Source organism: Lytechinus variegatus, chromosome 7 (genome assembly GCF_018143015.1).
Source record: "Lytechinus variegatus isolate NC3 chromosome 7, Lvar_3.0, whole genome shotgun sequence".
NCBI classification, from domain to species: Eukaryota; Metazoa; Echinodermata; class Echinoidea; order Temnopleuroida; family Toxopneustidae; genus Lytechinus; species Lytechinus variegatus.
The window spans coordinates 24,661,900-24,680,194 of record NC_054746.1 but is presented as its reverse complement, the minus strand read 5'-3'; the positions used below and the strand labels follow the sequence as shown (position 1 = coordinate 24,680,194).

General features: G+C 36.0%; 1 protein-coding gene across 2 annotated transcripts in view; it reads right to left on the bottom strand.

Annotated features, from left to right (window-relative positions):
• Positions 1–9,386: 9,386 nt before the first annotated feature.
• Positions 9,387–18,295, bottom strand: part of LOC121418822 (calcium-binding protein LPS1-alpha-like) — a 33,106-nt gene continuing 24,197 nt past the window's right edge. The window contains exons 5-8 of one of the 2 annotated variants that reach the window (XR_005970516.1): positions 11,924–12,053; positions 10,826–10,929; positions 10,170–10,396; positions 9,387–10,052 (exon numbers count right to left, since the gene is read on the bottom strand). Coding sequence is in view for 1 of the 2 variants with exons in the window: in XM_041612992.1 (XP_041468926.1) it covers positions 10,353–10,396; positions 10,826–10,929; positions 11,924–12,053 (278 nt within the window). In the remaining variant the exon portion in view is untranslated. Of the gene's footprint in view, positions 10,397–10,825; positions 10,930–11,923; positions 12,054–18,295 lie in introns of both variants that reach the window. The other variant, XM_041612992.1, reaches the window with a different exon arrangement.

Sequence of the window (18,295 nt, the reverse complement as noted above, 5' to 3'; positions counted from 1 at the left end):
TTGGCCGCGCGATCGCGCCGAAAATTGGCACGCAGGTCGTCTGGGACATAATCTACAAAATTATTTAGTAATTTATTTCATGCAAATTTCTATTAAGTGATATGCTGATTTATGCGTAATTACTATGCGAAATCACACTTTTCCCTCTAACTCCTTAAGTTCCAAATGTTCTCACTTTGGTTTGGAAACTCTTTGTGCACTGTACAAACTGTGGTGTTAAAACTGACACCAATTGGTGAATAGAGGACCACACCCTGAGGTGTTAAAATTACACCCTAGAGATTGAACATAACACCAAAGAGTGTAAATGTAACAACCATAGGTGTTGTAATAACACCTATAGGTGTAAACTAACACCACCAATTTAACACCGGTTTAAATAACTGGTGTGGTCCTTTATGTACACCGGTCAACACCACAGTTTTTGCTGTGTGGTGTTCTTAGCAAGTGTTCATGAAAAAATTGCGATATCAGATCAATTACTTATGTAAATATTGTTTTTTTGCAATTTCTTATGTATTTCTGTGTTTTTGGACCTTTTGTTTTTCATTGTTTTTTCATTGAAATTTGTTGGGGACTCTTCTGAGATCATAAACGGCAAATACATTTGGACCAGAAAACCAAAAAATAATCATACACATTAAAAACTGTGGTGTACATAAGGACCACACCAGTTATTTCACACCGGTGTTAAATTGGTGGTGTTAGTTTTACACCTATGGTTGTTACATTAACAATATTTGGTGTTATGTTCAATCTCTGGGGTGTTATTTTAACACCTCAGGGTGTGGTCCTCTAATAACACCAATTGGTGTCAGTTTTAACACCACAGTTTTTACAGTGTAGATTTATGATTTTTGGTTGAAAACACAATTTGCATTGACTTTGTACACGAAATCACGTTTTTGAGCAATTTTTGGTCTGACATGCACTTACATAATGTTGCGTAATTCCAGAACCGCGTACCCAGATAACGCAAAAGTGGTGCAAGACTTGAAAGTAAAAAGTCAGCGAACGGCGCGGTCAAAAGAAAATTCGCGCAGCGAAAATATTGCGCGAATCGTTGAGGGGGGGGGGGGGTGGGGGCTCAGAGCCCCCCTGGCCTGGATAGGGTTAAGTTTAGATTTTTATTTAATGTATCCAGCATTCCCAGTACACCCACATGGTGGCAAACTTGCACTAAATATCACATTTTTAATAATTATTTGCGTAAAAACTTGAAATATAGCAATTACATCATACCTTGTTCTGTAACCTATATATATATATTATATTGTATGTCATAAATGTTATGACATTTTGATGAAAAGCAATATCTCCTGAAGGCAAGGTGTTGCCGATCTGCATCTACTCCATGCGGCAAGCCTTCATAAAGTAATCCATTGTGAGTCGAAACAATAAAGTGCTTTACCAGTTCCGGTGAAGCTTCCGGAATCTCCAGAATTATTAGACTTCCAAAGGGCAGTTTGTACAATAAAAAACCTATGCATACGAAGTTACCATCTTATTTTTTTTTAATCAAAAGATATAAAGACAGGCGATAAGACGAGACTTTTTATATAAAGTAAACGGAAAACGAGGAAATGCGAGTGAGCGTAGAGAGCAACCTTGAAAAGTTTCGTATTTTCGTATTAAAATCCGATATTTCAATATTTTTGTATCTTAAGAAGTGCATTCGATGTTTTCCTTGTAACATTGCATTCAGTCTCGGTCAGTGGCGTACCGTGGGTCACGGCATGTGGGGGGGGGACCAGCAAAAATTTTGAGTCACTTAGAAGCGCGCTCAATTGCCAGGTATATACTGACCTAATAGAGACATTTTAAGGACATGCAGTGCCATTAAACGAATATGTATCTCACTGATTAAATAATGCGAGCGCGAAGCGCGAGCTGAAATTTTGTGATATTTAGACCTAAAAAGGGACATTATAAGCAATTTGTAATCATGATACGGACCTCTCGCTAAACAAACAATGCGAGCGCGACCTGAAATTTTTGTGTATATTGACCCCAAACAGGGATATTTTAAGGGCTGTATTTTAGGAATGCATTAAGAGTATACATATCTCATCATAGTCATCTAATGCTATAATGCTATCCTTTGCTGATTTTGTTAGAATTACATCTAAACACAAAGCACATTTTTTTTTGTCATAGTCATACTCATCTCACTAATAAAAAATACTGCGAGCGCGAAGCGCGAGCTGAAAATTTAGGAAATTCAGACCTGAAGAGGCTTGTTTGCAGGGATTCACTAAGATTGTCCGTATTTCACTTACCAAATGATGCGAGCGCGAAGCGCGAGCTGAAAATTTTTAATATTGAGATCAGAAAAGTTAACATTTTAAGGACTGATTTTAGGAATTTATGAAGAGCAGACATCTCACCAATCAACTAATGTGAACGTTAGCACGGACAGGAAATGTTTTATATTAGGACCTTAAACTAGGTCAATCACTTTAAGTGGTCATGAAAAGAAGCAAATGTCACTACATAAAACAACTACTCGAATTTCGAGGAAATATATTTGGCGTACAGAACGGGAGGTTTTAGTACAAAAGGGCTATAGATCTCGTTAAACAGTCTATGCGAGCACCACGAACAGTGACACAGGCCCTGAGCAAATAATGTTTCATAAAGTGATGAAAAAATGCTTTTTGTGATATAACATAACATAATGTAATTTAACATATTATTATGAACAATCATTTCTTCTTTCCCCACTACGTTTCTTTTCCTTTCTCCCTCTTTTTTCTCCTTTTCCCCGTTTTTTTTTTGCCAGCCGATTGGGGGGGGGGGCATGCCCCCCGTAGTTACGCCACTGGGCGCGGTTCTAAACGTTGGCTTATTCAGTACAATAAGATAGCCTATTGTGGGTTATACTGACTAAGCCGCTAGTCCCCCTCCCCCATAAAAATATTTCTAATATCATGCGAGATGGGTAGCGACCGAGCGAAAAAAAATCACATTTTATAAATGCTTGTGAATTTTTCATCTTCAACGTGCATTTTAACGACAAGGGGGAGGGTAGGACTTAATATCAGGAAACGATTTTGAGCTGTTACTTTCTCAAGGTGTTTTTTTTAAAGAATAATCTCAAAATTTTGAAGGTAAAAAGGTATAATAGGACATGGCAGGAGATGGATCTTAATGTCAGTGACACCTCTTGAAAATATTACGAGCAAATGTAGTGACCAGGGAGAATTTTTTTGAAGTGAAACCTTGCATTTTGAGCACTTTATGAATTTCCAAATAAATGTACATCAAAAACATCGTTAAATTACTGAAAGGGATATTCAACATGCATACTGCAAAAGAATACGACCTTATGACGCTGCCCTGTATAACACAAGTCTACACAATTAGAGTACTAGAGAATAGAGCCGAATCATACTGCATGTTGCTTCTATCATGGGGCGGGGCAAGGGGCGATGATCGGCGATCGCCATGAAAATATTGGTGATGCGGTAAACATATCGATTAGCCCTGCCCAATAATTTTTACAAAATTAAAACTTTATGAATCTATTTGAAAATGTGATTGAAGAAATATCTAAAAGTGCTATAAAACCATCAAACTTCACCTTTAAATACTATTAAACATATGAAATTGTAATTTTTCGATGTGCTTCACTTGCAAATATCTGCATTATCCGCACCGAAAATTTTGGACTTAATTGGAAACATAGATCGACACTCCTGACTCTAAACTATGTTTTAAACAAGTTTAGCCTCAATCGGAGAGTACATAGCGATAGAGTTATTTTCTAAGAAAAATATAGGGAATGAGAGTTAAAACTTCAATTTTATGGCTTTAGTATTGTTATATTCGTGGTGGGTAAAGTATATAGGGATGTTGATTTAAAAAAATGCAAGGAAGTCTACTATATTACAGGAGATAATTGATTCCCATATTCGCACTTCGTAAGAGAGCATTAATGTATTCTGCATTTAGATGATATTTTGTGAGAGCGTTTAGCGACCGAGCGAGAAAATTATCGAATTTCAATAGTAAAAACAAACTTGATTTTAGAGCACTTGACGACATGAATGGTATACTGTATTAATTATATACGAAAATAGGGACCACATATACATCTTTTTTCCTGTGTGGTCGATTTTTTTTTTTGGGGGGGGCTTCAGTCCAAAAAGCCCCCCCTTAAAACCGCGCCTGATTGCATTGTGAATGGTAATAAATAAATTCCCAATTTCATGGGAAGAATCTGTCATGCGAGTGAGCTCGAAGCTTAATTGATGGGCATATACATTTTTACATTAAAAAAACTGTCGTTAAAGTTTCAATATAATCTGAGTGTATGGATTTCATTGTATTCTTCGTGATATGACATTAAGAAGTGTACTTCACGTAAAAAAAACATGTATGCGAGTCAGTTTAAAAATTCTGTGTTTTTTCCTTAGTCAAAACAGCTATTTTCGGTATTTTATGAGAAAACTTTCTTCGTCCACAATCACGAAAATTTACTTGGTTTGTGGAAAGTTTTCGCTTCGTCAGTCCTTTGTGTCGGGTATTTTAGTCTATATTCCTCATATTGATAAAAAATGATAATTATTATACTTATACATGCGAGGCTTGCAAACAAGCTTCACATAATTACAAAATATCATGTTAATAAGTGAGAGTAAGGAATTTCGATGAAAAAAAATGAAGCGTGTCCGACATGATCATCATATTGCCTACATCATTACGTGGGAATGATTTCATTTAAGGCCCAGAATCCCACACTATCCCCACATCTCTTGTACTTTTTTTTTCTTTTCATACACATCCTTAATTTGATCAAAAATCTTTGTCTCTTTTTTTTCTTATTTCCTTTTTTATGTTTCTTCCTTCCTTCCTTCCGTTCTTCATTTTTCTTACTTCTTTCCGCTCTTCATTTTTTCTTTCTTTCTACCTTGACTTCGTTTCTCTCTTCCTTCCATTCTTTCTTTCTCTCTCAGCTGAGTATTTCTGTTATAAACGTTCAAATTCGAAGTACCATTAATGGTCGGGTTCACCTCATTTCAGTTTAAAAATTCTGTGTTTTTTCCTTAGTCAAAACAGCTATTTTCGGTATTTTATGAGAAAACTTTCTTCGTCCACAATCACGAAAATTTACTTTGTTTGTGGAAAGTTTTCGCTTCGTCAGCCCTTTGTGTCGGGTATTTTAGGCTATATTCCTCATATTGACAAAAAATGATAATTATTATACTTATACATGCGAGGCTTGCAAACAAGCTTCACATAATAAAAAAATATCATGTTAATAAGTGAGAGTAAGGAATTTCGATGAAAAAAAAATGAAGCGTGTCCGACATGATCATCATATTGCCTACATCATTACGTGGGAATGATTTCATTTAAGGCCCAGAATCCCACACTATCCCCACATCTCTTGTACTTTTTTTCTTTTCATACACATCCTTAATTTGATCAAAAATCTTTGTCTCTTTTTTTTTCTTATTTCCTTTTTTATGTTTCTTCCTTCCTTCCGTTCTTCATTTTTCTTACTTCTTTCCGCTCTTCATTTTTCTTTCTTTCTACCTTGACTTCGTTTCTCTCTTCCTTCCATTCTTTATTTCTTTCTTTCTTTCTCAGCTGAGTATTTCTGTTATAAACGTTCAAATTCGAAGTACCATTAATGGTCGGGTTCACCTCATTTCAGTTTAAAAATTCTGTGTTTTTTCCTTAGTCAAAACAGCTATTTTCGGTATTTTATGAGAAAACTTTCTTCGTCCACAATCACGAAAATTTACTTTGTTTGTGGAAAGTTTTCGCTTCGTCAGCCCTTTGTGTCGGGTATTTTAGGCTATATTCCTCATATTGACAAAAAATGATAATTATTATACTTATACATGCGAGGCTTGCAAACAAGCTTCACATAATTACAAAATATCATGTTAATAAGTGAGAGTAAGGAATTTCGATGAAAAAAAATTGAAGCGTGTCCGACATGATCATCATATTGCCTACATCATTACGTGGGAATGATTTCATTTAAGGCCCAGAATCCCACACTATCCCCACATCTCTTGTACTTTTTTTCTTTTCATACACATCCTTAATTTGATCAAAAATCTTTGTCTCTTTTTTTTCTTATTTCCTTTTTTATGTTTCTTCCTTCCTTCCGTTCTTCATTTTTCTTACTTCTTTCCGCTCTTCATTTTTCTTTCTACCTTGACTTCGTTTCTCTCTTCCTTCCATTCTTTATTTCTTTCTTTCTTTCTCAGCTGAGTATTTCTGTTATAAACGTTCAAATTCGAAGTACCATTAAAGGTCGGTTTCACCTCATTTCTGTTATAAACGTTCAAATTCGAAGTACCATTAAAGATCGGGTTCACCTCAGAAAAATGTTTATTTGAATCAATAGAGAAAAATCAGACAAGCACAATGCTGAAAATTTCAACAAAATCGGATGTAAAATAAGAGAGTTGGGACATTTCAAAGTTTCGCGTATTTTTAACAAAATAGTTATATGAACGAGCCAGTTACATCCAAATGAGAGAGTTGATGATGTCACTCACTATTTTGTTTTTTATTGTTTGAATTATACAATATTTCAATTTTTACGAATTTGATGAGTAGGACCTCCTTGCCTGAAGCACAAAATGTTAAAATAATGGAATTCCAAGTGTTCAGGGAGGAATGAAACTTCATTTCACATGACAATGACGAGAAAATCAAAATATTTCATATAATGAAATACAAAAGAGATAATGAGTGGGTGACATCAGTTCCCTCACTTGCATACCGACCGAGATGTGCACATAACTGTTTTGTGAAATGAAGCGAAACTTTAAAATGTCATAACTTTTTTATTTTACATTCGACTTTGATGAAATTTTCAGTGTTATGCTTAATGAATTTTTCTCTTTTTATTCAAATCAAGTTTTTGTTGGGGTAGACTTGTCCTTTAAAGCTATTTGCGAGTAAGGATTTGCCACATCTTACGTAGATACAGCTGTGATTACAATATGCTTGTGCTTGTAAAAGGGTAATTTTATTGTTTTATAAGTCTTTTGTAATTATTTAGTGCTTTAATGAATGTTATCCCCACAGCTTTTCCCATTGATTTGTGATTTTATTTTTCTTTTTTGCCGCTTATTTGGCTATAACTGCTATGTCAGTCAAATACGAACTCAATGCACACAATGCAAAGTTGCGCCAAATAAACAGCAAATGAAACTTGACCAAAATAAGTTCCAGATCTTGGGTTTCTTCCATCTGTGAGTATTGTCCTTAAAAGATCAATTCGTAATTTGGAAAACAATAAAATTATCAATCTTGTCTACATACAACGCATGTTATCCCAAAACCGACCACATACTATATTAGGATGACATTATAGGTCTTTGAGAAGCGCACTGAAACCCATTATCGTGAACCACGAAATCCGAGTGTTTATAAAGCAAAAAATACCTCACTGGTAAGCGGGGAAATGCATGAGAATAAACAAGTTCGGCATTACCTCATGGGCAATTTTGTCAAATTACCTTTCATTTTTGCATTATGATCAGTGGCGTACCGTGGGTCACGGCATTGGGGGGGGGGGCACAAACAAAAATTTGAGTCACTTTATAGTGAGCGTGCGAAGCGCGCCCAGTTGCCAGGTATACTGACCTAATAGAGACATTTTAAGGACAGTGCCATTAAACGGATATGTATCTCACTTGTCAAATAATGCGAGAGCGAAGCGCGAGCTTAAAATTTTTGATATTCAGACCTAAAAAGGGACATTATAATGAATATTTTGTAACCCATGATACGTACCTGTCTCGCTAAATAATGCGAGCGCGAAGCGCGAGCTGAAATTTTTGTAAATATTGACCCCCCAACAGGAAGATTTTAAGGACTATATTTTAATTATACTTGCTTATATAGCGCTTAACACTTCTTCGTCAGAAGTCTCTGAGCGCTCTACAGTATATGCAGCATAATTACTTTAGGAATCCAATAAGAGTATACACATCTCACCATAGTCATTCAATGCGATTGCCAATAAGCACTTGCTGATTTTGTTAGAATTATATCTAAACATAATCGTGATTAACATGCCCATCTCACTAATCAAATCTTGCGAGCGCGAAGCGCGAGCTGAAAATTTAGGAAATTCAGACCTGAAGAGGGGCAATTTAAGGCTTGTAGGAATTCAAGAAAACCATACGTAATTCACTAACCAAATGATGCGAGCGCGAAGCGCAAGCTGAAAATTTTTGATATTCAGATCAGAAAAGGGAAATTTTAAGGACTGGTTCTAGGAATTCATGGAGAGCAGACATATTTCACCAATCCACTACTGCGAACGTAATCACGGACAGGAAATGTTTTATATTAAGACCTTAAAATAGGGCAATCACTTTAAGCAGTAATGAAAAAGAAGCATACTATTGTACATAAAACAATAACTCGAAGTGCGAGGAAATATATTTGGCAGTTTGGTGTATTTGACTTGAATTCGGGAGGTTTAATTTAGTATAACAGGATTATATATCTCGTTAAACAGACAATGCGAGCACCAGGAGCAATGGAGACTTAGGCCCTGAGCAAATGTAATATGTTTCATTAAGTTATGAAAACAAAAATGTTTCTTATGTAATATAACATAACATAATTATGATATAATATAACATTATAATGAACAATAATTTCTTCTTTCCCACAACGTTTCTCTTCCTTTCTCCCTCTTTTTTTCCTTTTCCCCATTTTTTTTTTGGTCAGCCGATTGGGGGGGCACGTGCCCCCCATGCCCCCCGTAGTTACGCCACTGATTATGATAAGCAGATTTCAAAGCAAGATATTATGTAAAGATGCCTTACATAGCAGGATGGAGTAATTGTATAGACCAGGTGACTGGAATAGCACACCAATGAACACTGAAAGTATTTGTTGCATTTTTACTTTGAATGCATTAACAAGTCTATATAATGTACTTTGCCAACCTTGAAATACCAGTCGCTATATAATGGACGCATTGTTGTTTTTGTGGATCTAATGAAAAACAAAATTCAAAAGAAGAAATGAATACTAGTAATCAAAACTTTAACAGTAATGCTTATCTCATTAGATATTAAACCACCATGGCATGCCACTTTTAATACGAATGACCTTCTTCTGATCATGCGCTGAATGGAACTCCGCACTGGCCTATTGCTTTGTCGTATTCTGGATCTTCTAGGCTTTCCAATCGATATGATTTTTCAACAACACGAAACACGAGGCAGGTCAATCTTACTTTTATTCTTTTATTAGTATTTATTCTTTTATAGGCATACAATAAGCAAACAAAGAAAAGAGTGAATTTTTTTATTTTAACCCATAGAATTCAGAAAAAAGTTCAATACAGGGTTTGTCTCGTAGGCCTGCTGTCGAACACATTGACGTGGATCATACACAATATATGACAAAAAGAGAAAAAACAAATGTGACATACGAACTGGAATTTCGTTGTAACAATATTACATTAAGACTAAATGCTATGACATTGAAGATGTTATCATCGTCCATAATTATTTATTCTTCGACGTGATATATGTATACACAAAATGATGATTGCACTGTGTCAACTCCTCTTCACGCTTTCACAGCGATACCAAATGTGGCATAAATGTTTATCAGTGATTTGACTGAAGAAAGCCTACACTTTGCATTTGTGTCAACAGGTCAAAAAGATGAATTGAATTTTATGAGGGTACAAAGAATTAAGTCTATACCTTTAAACACAACTGGACTTTAGAAAGTGTGCTCTTAAGGCTTCCAGCCACGTTGTCTGATAAACATGAAAATAACTGCCTAAAATCAAATTGGGAGGTCCGTAATTTCTGGGGCTATTTTCTACCTGCATATATACATTCATGCGCTTTTCAGTCTTTATTCTCCATTGTGATTATTATAATATCTGAAACGAATGTATCATTCATGACAGGCATTGTATGACAAATGTTTGGACTCAAGAATAAAAAAAACCCACACATATACACCTTGTTCCGTTATGATTATAAGGTATCCCGAGTGCAGGGGCCGTTTCATAAAGCTGTTCGTAAGAGCGACTTTAAGAACGACTGGTGAACCTTTCTTACGCGCTAAACCATCACCAATACAATATACCACTTACCGCATGAAGGGATCACCAGTCGTTCTTAAAGTCGCTCTTAACTTACCAACAGCTTTATGAAACACCCACCAGGAAACAAAATAATGGATAATGTAAAGTCGGCTTTCAGAAGTAAGATAATGATGAAAAATATACACAAACAGAAATTATCACCTTCGCTTAAAGTAACATATAAATATGAGGGTCGACCTTGTGAGTGGAATCTAATAGAGGATTTGTAGTAAGGAGAACACGATCATCACCTTCACTCTGGAACGGGAAGTTTAAAAATCAACGACTCGGTGAATTCTGTTTTTAATAGAAAAATATGACAAAAATTACATAGGATGAACTTAATCTAGTAAAGCGACTGAAATATTTTCTACATACATGCCCTATTACCGGCGAGTGATAGTTTACCGTTTTGAAAGGTCATGCGTATAATATTTACATATCTGCATGTCATTGGAGGGTTTATTAAATACATGTTTCTTACAATTTAACTGAATAATGAAAAACATTGGTATATTTTTCTATGTCATCAAAACAATGGTGACGTCAGAAGGATTTTGTCCTTTAAAATAATGACAATAATAAAAAAAAAGAAATATGCCAATAAAAGCGGTCAAGAGATTCCATCTGGTTCCTTCATTATCGACGCAATGTTAAATTCATGGTTTTATGGGTGGAGTATTACGTTGCACACAATTCGACCACTTATATTTGTTATTTACATACCTTTATAGTCGATGAGACCATCGCCATCCTTGTCGCATTCTGCTAAAATCTTATCGATCCTTTTTTCATAGAACGATTTGAAGCCCAATCTCAGTTCTTGGACACTGTCAGAAACAAATAGTATTATTTATTTATTCACGTTTTCTTTATAACACAGGGTTGTCCCGTTCAAGGGAGCCCTGTCAAATGTACATACATATAAACATGACATGCAGAGAAATAAAAAAATTGATTGAAAATAAGTAATGGCATAGGTTTTCATTTAAAAAAGCATATATGAAATGAGTATAAAACATGAAAATTATACTAACACAAAGACAAAGCGCAATGGACAAAATCAATACAAGTAACGAAAAAAAAGAAGAACCATAAGACAGTGGTCATCTTGGATGGTTTCAGCGGAAATTTGTTCAACATGTTCAATTGGTCTGGTATTGTCTTAGGCGTTTTGGAAGATTTGGAGAGAAGGGAATGTTTGATTATGAAGTGGTATAGGGAGTTGAAAACTTGGTTGCATTATAAGAGAAATAACGTTCGTTTTGTTTTCAGTTTTGGGTTTAAGCAGCTATAATTGATTGGTACAACATGTCGAGTGAGGTAAACTGAATTTGAACATTGTATTTTTCCTGAAGGTCATTCAAAGAGAGGAAATTGCCATGTACATCTAAAATATCACTAACAAAACGAACACCCCTATTATTTAGAGATCTACTGTGAATTGAGCTATTACCCATTTTGATAAAATCATTGTTCCATAAGGGTTGGCAAGGTATATCATTACAGTGCATAGATAACAGTGTATACGCGAAGAACATTTCTTTCCAAAATGGATTTTTAATTTCGTGTGCCAGTCTAAAAAATAGTTATTTCCCATACAAAGATACAAGTTTTGCGTTCTATTAAAAAAAGACTGAAGAAGACAAATAATATTACCGTCAATGGAACCGTTTATTTTTTTTTATTTAAGAAATTTCAATGACTGGCAATGCAGATTTATGTCTATCATTTTTACTCCACCTTCAGAATATTTGACATTTGATTTGAATATGCGCACAAATGGAAGTCACCCAGGCCCATACTATATGTGGAGGTGCTTACCAGAGCTTTCCGCTACCATCCTTGTCAAGGTCTTTGAACATTCTTTCTAACTCTACCTTGTTGTAAGATTTTGTCATCTTCTTTCCCTGCACCAACAACAAATACTCTTCAAATTGAACACGTCCGTCACCTAATGAACAAAAAAAAAAAACAATGAGCAAGATAATAAATATTTCCCTTTATAACAGCTTTATATGGATGCAGTGGATAGTACAATGCATATACAAGATGTAGACTACTTTTCAAGGGCTAATATAGATTATTGAGCATTTCATTTACCAAAAATATGAAATAGTTCCTCATCTGCTTGATATCTTGTTTGTAGGCACTGACACCATAGCCGAATGAAGTGATTTTGAAGACACCAGGGGAGCGTTTCATAAATATTTTCATCCGACAAGTTGTCAGATCTGACATCTTTCCATGATTTTGATTGGCTCAGAGGCACTGTTCCTATGGTAACTGTCGGATAAAATGGGACTTGTCGGATAAAACGTCCGACAAGTCCTTTCATGAAACGCCCCCCAGGTACGAATCAAATTTTCCCAAGTTTTGAGAAAGTAAGACTGGTGATTTATTTTACAATGTTGACATGTTCACATTGAATAGCCTTTGTAGATCTCTTCTAAAGAATACAAGGCTAAGAAGATTCCAGTTTTCAATAGCCGATCAGTTTCCTTTCTCTTCACTCCCCCTGTTTTTTTTTACCAAAGCTTGAAAAAATTAAATAACACTATTTGCTTTTCAAAATAATTTATTCATTCATGCGTGGTGTCATAAATTCAAGAATAAGATATCAAGAATTGTATTTCTTAATATTAAGAATAGTTTTCTATATATCAAGCATTCAATAATTGATAATATTACATAGGTTATGTAGATTCGAATCAGTGATCAGGTCAATACGCCATCACGTGACCATAGCTGCGAGGATCGCATTTTTTATATTCTGAGTTTTGACGTCACCTCAGTGAATATAACTGCGTTGTATTTTCAATTGCGGCGTTATATTCACTAAGGTGACGTCGACCACTCGCTGCTTACAAGTTGCGTAATCAGGTAATATATACCGTGTTTACACAGGGACACGGCTCGGGGGTTCGACACGCGAGCCGTGTCGAACACGGCAATTTTATGCTGTGTAAACGCGATCACTGTGATCCGCGAGCCGTGTCGAACACGGCTTTTTTGATCCGCCAAAATCGTAGGTTTCAACCCGCGAGCCGAGTCAGACTCGGCAATTTTTTCGTGTGTAAACAGAAAGCCGTGTCGAACCCTCTTGACCTAGGTCACTGCGCGCGCTTTCACTTTTGGCATTGTTGTTGTTCGCACGGACAAGATTCGATTCCGGCGGTGAATTTCCCGCCTTTAATTTGCGACGTCATAATTCTTCTTCCGTTCGAGATCCGCGAGCCGTGTTGAACTCGCCTTTTTATATGTACGTATAAACGCGATCACAGCATGCCCTCTTCGCAGCGTTCGACCCTGCTTGAGGATTCAACACTCGAGCCGAGTCATGTGTAAACACGGTATTATTTGATGTACGCGCTAGTGTTAACGCGTCGATTGCATGATGAACGCGCTTGATGCATTCTTTCGATGCTTGATGCATTCTTTCGATGGAAAGGTAACGTGCCTGATGACGGATGGAACGAGGAAAGTCATCGACACTCCTGACGACTTATTCAACATCGGATGGAGTGAGAGGAAGATGAAAGAATCTGGGCTATTTATTCAACATTAGGATGAGGGCAAAGCAAAAAAAGAAACGAGGACTGATGGTAAATTAATGAGTTTAAATGTTTGTGGTCTCCGAAAAAAATTATCTGATAGTATTCTTGAGAAATCTTCTTCTTCTTCCTATATAAGTACATACCACCTGTGGTGTATTGTCGTACTGTATTGTGGATTTGAATGCTGAGTGCTGAGAATCCACCGTTGAAGTTGTGGTAAAAAAAGCAAACATATATATAATATTTACATATTTACATACAAATGCAGACTAACATAGTATGACATGTTGCACCTCACTCTTAAATATATTTGCCGAGGTGCTGTCTACGACGTCCTGAGGTAGGGAATTCCATAACCTGGCAGTGGCAGGAAAGAAGGAGTTTTTGTAACATTCCGTATTTGCAAATGGAATCATGAGTTTTTGAAAATGACCTCGGGATTTGAATGATGAGTGTTTCAGTTGTTGCTGGACGTCTACAAGATTATTAATGATGCGATACATTAGTAGAGTCTTGGCTTGGGCCCTACGCTCTTGAAGGGTTTGCCACTGTAGTTGTCGAAGCATAGCAGAAATGAAGCTTGTAGTTCGATAGTCGTGACAAACATAGCGAGCGTACCTGTGTTGAATCATTTCAAGATTTCTGATTTTTTAGTGTGTGAATGGGTCCCAGATCTCAGATGCATACTCCATTATTGGCCCCAGGAGCATCTTGTAACAAATGACCTTAGTGTTTCTTGGACAACTTGTGAGATTTCTTTGCAGAAAACATCTGGTATTATTTGCTTTCTTGGTAATAGAGTCTATGGGCGTTCCAACTGAGATTATTACTAAAGGTTATGCCGAGGTATTTGGCATTACCTTTTTCTTCCAGAGCTTGGCCATGGATGAAGTACATGTTGTGTGGAAAAAATTTTCTTCCTTGTAATGTGTAAAACCTGGCACTTTCCGGGATGGAATGTCATACCCCAGTCCCTCTCCCATTGCTGCAGGGCATCAAGATCACGCTGCAGATCTTCGGCGTCTTCTCGTGAACTGATGGGATGGTATAGGGCACGGTCGTCAGCAAAAAGACGAACTGAAGAGCCATTGGTCACATACTCTGGCAAGTCATTTATGTACAGAAGAAAGAGCAAAGGACCGACGACACTCCCCTGCGGTACTCCTGAGAGGACAGGTGCTGGTTCTGATGTTGCTCCATCAATAACAACTCGTTGACTACGTTGAGACAAAAAGTCAGCAAGCCAAAGATGTACCTCATTCCTTATACCATAATATCCAACCTTGTACAACAGTCTTTGATGTGGGACTTTGTCAAACGCCTTGGAAAAATCTAACAAGACTGCATCAGTTTGCCCTTTCCTGTCGATTGTTGAAGCTAGATCATCAACTACTTTAACTAACTGTGTTACACAGGATCTCCTTTTCCGGAAGCCATGTTGGGCATCAGATAATATATGATGCAAGTCCAGGTGTTTCATGATACTGCTACACACAATATGTTCTAAGGTTTTGCATACTATAGAGGTGAGTGATACAGGTCTGTAGTTCTCTGGCAGCGATCTATCACCCTTCTTAAAGACTGGGACGATGTTTCCTTTCTTCCAATCTTCAGGAATGGTACCTTGATTAAGGGAAGCCTGATAGAAGTGAACAAAGATTGGTGTTAACTCAAGTGCAAGTTCTTTCAAGAGCCGCGCTGGAATCATGTCAGGTCCAGAAGCTTTGTGTGGGTTCAAATCGTGTAGGAGCTTGTAAACCCCTGCTGGTGACACATTAATGGATTCCATACTCTTGTAAGGACTGGGTCCTTTCTGTGGTATGCTAGTGATGTCTTCGTTTCCATTGAAAACTGAAGAAAATTGTTTATTGAGAAGACTAGCTTTAGCAGAACTGTCACACACCATTCCTTTGTTTGGAGAATATAAAGTGGATACACCATTGTTGTCGCACTTCTTGCTGTTGATGAAACTCCAAAATCTTTTTGGATTTGAGGAGCATTCTGGGCTTACAATGTTGGTAATGTAGTCACTGTATGCTACTTTACAAGCCTGCTTACACTCTTTTTGAAGTTTCTTGTATCGCAAAAAATCATTGTTGCTCTTTGTCATTCTCGCTTTCTTGTAACTCCGTATCTCGAATTTTGATATTATATGTTAAGGCGAAACTAGGGCAGATGATATTTCTGAATCACTTGTTTCTAACGGATATAAATGTACTAGTAAAGAACTACCCTACGTAAAGCACATGGAATAGGAATTTTAATCAGGAAAAGTCTTTTCGACTTTGTGACTGTGGTTAAAAACATTTTATCAGAAACAGTACTATGGCTAATAATAGACAAAAGAGCATTTGGATATTCTTTTATACTTGGAGCAGTGTACATTCCACCAGAAAACTCAAAATATTTTCAAGAGTCAATATTTGATGATCTATCATCTGATCTTGTTATGTTCAACAACACCTACGATTTACCGATCTGTTTGTTAGGAGATTTTAATGCAAGAACAGGTAATATGTGTGAAGTAATTGAAACTGGAATTCATGAATCTAATTTCCATCATTTGATCGATGGTAGTGATGAAATCTTACATACTAGTGATCTAGAAATGTTAAACATAGATCAAGAAAGAAAAAACAAAGATAAAACAATTAATAATCACGGAAATCGTCTTGTGGAGCTCTGTAAAAGTTTTCGCTTGATTATTGTGAATGGAAGAATAGGCATAGATAAGGATGGAGATTTCACATGTGCTAATGCAAGCACCGTTGATTACTGCATTTCATCACCTTCCTTATTCTGCAATTATAAGGACTTTATGGTGGATACATCTGATTCTTTTTTGTCAGATAAACATAATGCCATTATTCTTACCGTGTGTATTAAAGACAATGCGTACCAAATGAAAAGCTTATCTAAACATAATGCACCACCAACACAAACGGTAAGAATTAAATGGGATCCTGAATCTGCCACAGACTGTACAAAAAACATAGATGATGAGTGCGTTAGTATGTTATTGCACGATATTAAAGATAAAGAAAAAAAAAGAGATTTTACGCAACATTCAATTGATGAACTTGTCAATCGTCTTAAAAAATTGTATTATGATGCAGCAGAAAAGAGTGGTATGATGAAAAGTGGTTGCAAATCAAATCATAAAAAATCTACGGAAAAATTAGAGAGGAGATCTAAACCTTGGTTCACCGATACATGTTTTAAAATAAGAAATGAATATTTTGGTATGAAAAAAAAATCAAAAGAAAAACAAAATTATTAACCTAACTGAAAAACTTGAAGAAAAGAAACGCATGTATAAGAAAGCGATAAAAAATGCCAAATCAGAATTTTATTATAATCTGCACCAAGAGCTAAAAGGTTTGAAAAAGAAACAACCTCATGAATATTGGAAACTTATCAATTCATCTTGTACGTCTAAAGGAACGCTTGGAAATATTGAAATTGAAGCATTTTGTGAACATTTCAGAAACTTGAATCAAGATCACAAAGAAAGAAATAGTGAAATAATCATTCAATCGCCAACAAGTAATCCAGTTTTAAATAGACCAGTTGACAGAGATGAGGTAATCACTCAGTTGAAAAAAATAAAAACCGGTAAGGCGCATGGTGAAGATTTGCTACCGAATTAATTTTTGAAGAACTCAACTAATTCTCTGCTTCATCTTATTCTTGAATTATTCAATGCTGTGTTTGAAAGTGGAATTGTACCAACAGATTGGACTATTGGTTTAATACGGCCAATTTACAAGAAGGGGAAACCGGATGATCCAAACAATTATAGAGGTATCACTTTATTGTGTTGTCTGGGTAAACTATTCACAGCTGTTTTAAATCGACTGAATTTATATTTAGAAGACTGTGAAAAGATTGGAAATGAACAAGCTGGGTTTAGGAATAATCATTCATCGCTAGATCACATTTTTACTTTACATTCGTTACTCGAATTATACCTGTTTGGCAGAGAAAGGGTATATTGTGCGTTCATCGATTATCGTAAGGCGTTTGATATTGTTGATAGGACATCACTTTGGAACAAATTACTTTCAAGTGATATAAATGGAAACTTTTTTAAAGTGGTTAAAAATATGTACACACAAGCTGAATCGTGTGTTATCAAAGATGGTGAAAAATCAAGCCTATTCGACTGTAATATCGGAGTACGTCAAGGAGAAAATTTATCACCATTATTATTTGCTATGTTCATAAATGATTTTAAAGAATATATCAGTGAACGTTATGATGGTCTTGATGTCTTACCTGAGAAGCTTCAGTCATCATTACTAGATCATGGAATTGATGTGTACATGAAGTTATTTCTATTACTATATGCAGATGATACCATTGTCCTTGCCAAATCTGAACAAGAATTTCAATGTGCGCTCAATGCAGTATCAGATTATTGTAAAAGATGGTATTTAAATGTGAATATAGACAAGACGAAAATTGTTATATTCTCCCGTGGCAAAGTGAGGAAAACTGGTTCATTTACATTTAATAACCACGCTCTTGAAGTAGTAGATGACTGTATATCTTGGAATTACCTTCAATTATAATAATTCATTTCGGAAAGCTCAAGCTAAACAACTGAATCAAGCAAGATGAGCAATGTATAGCATGT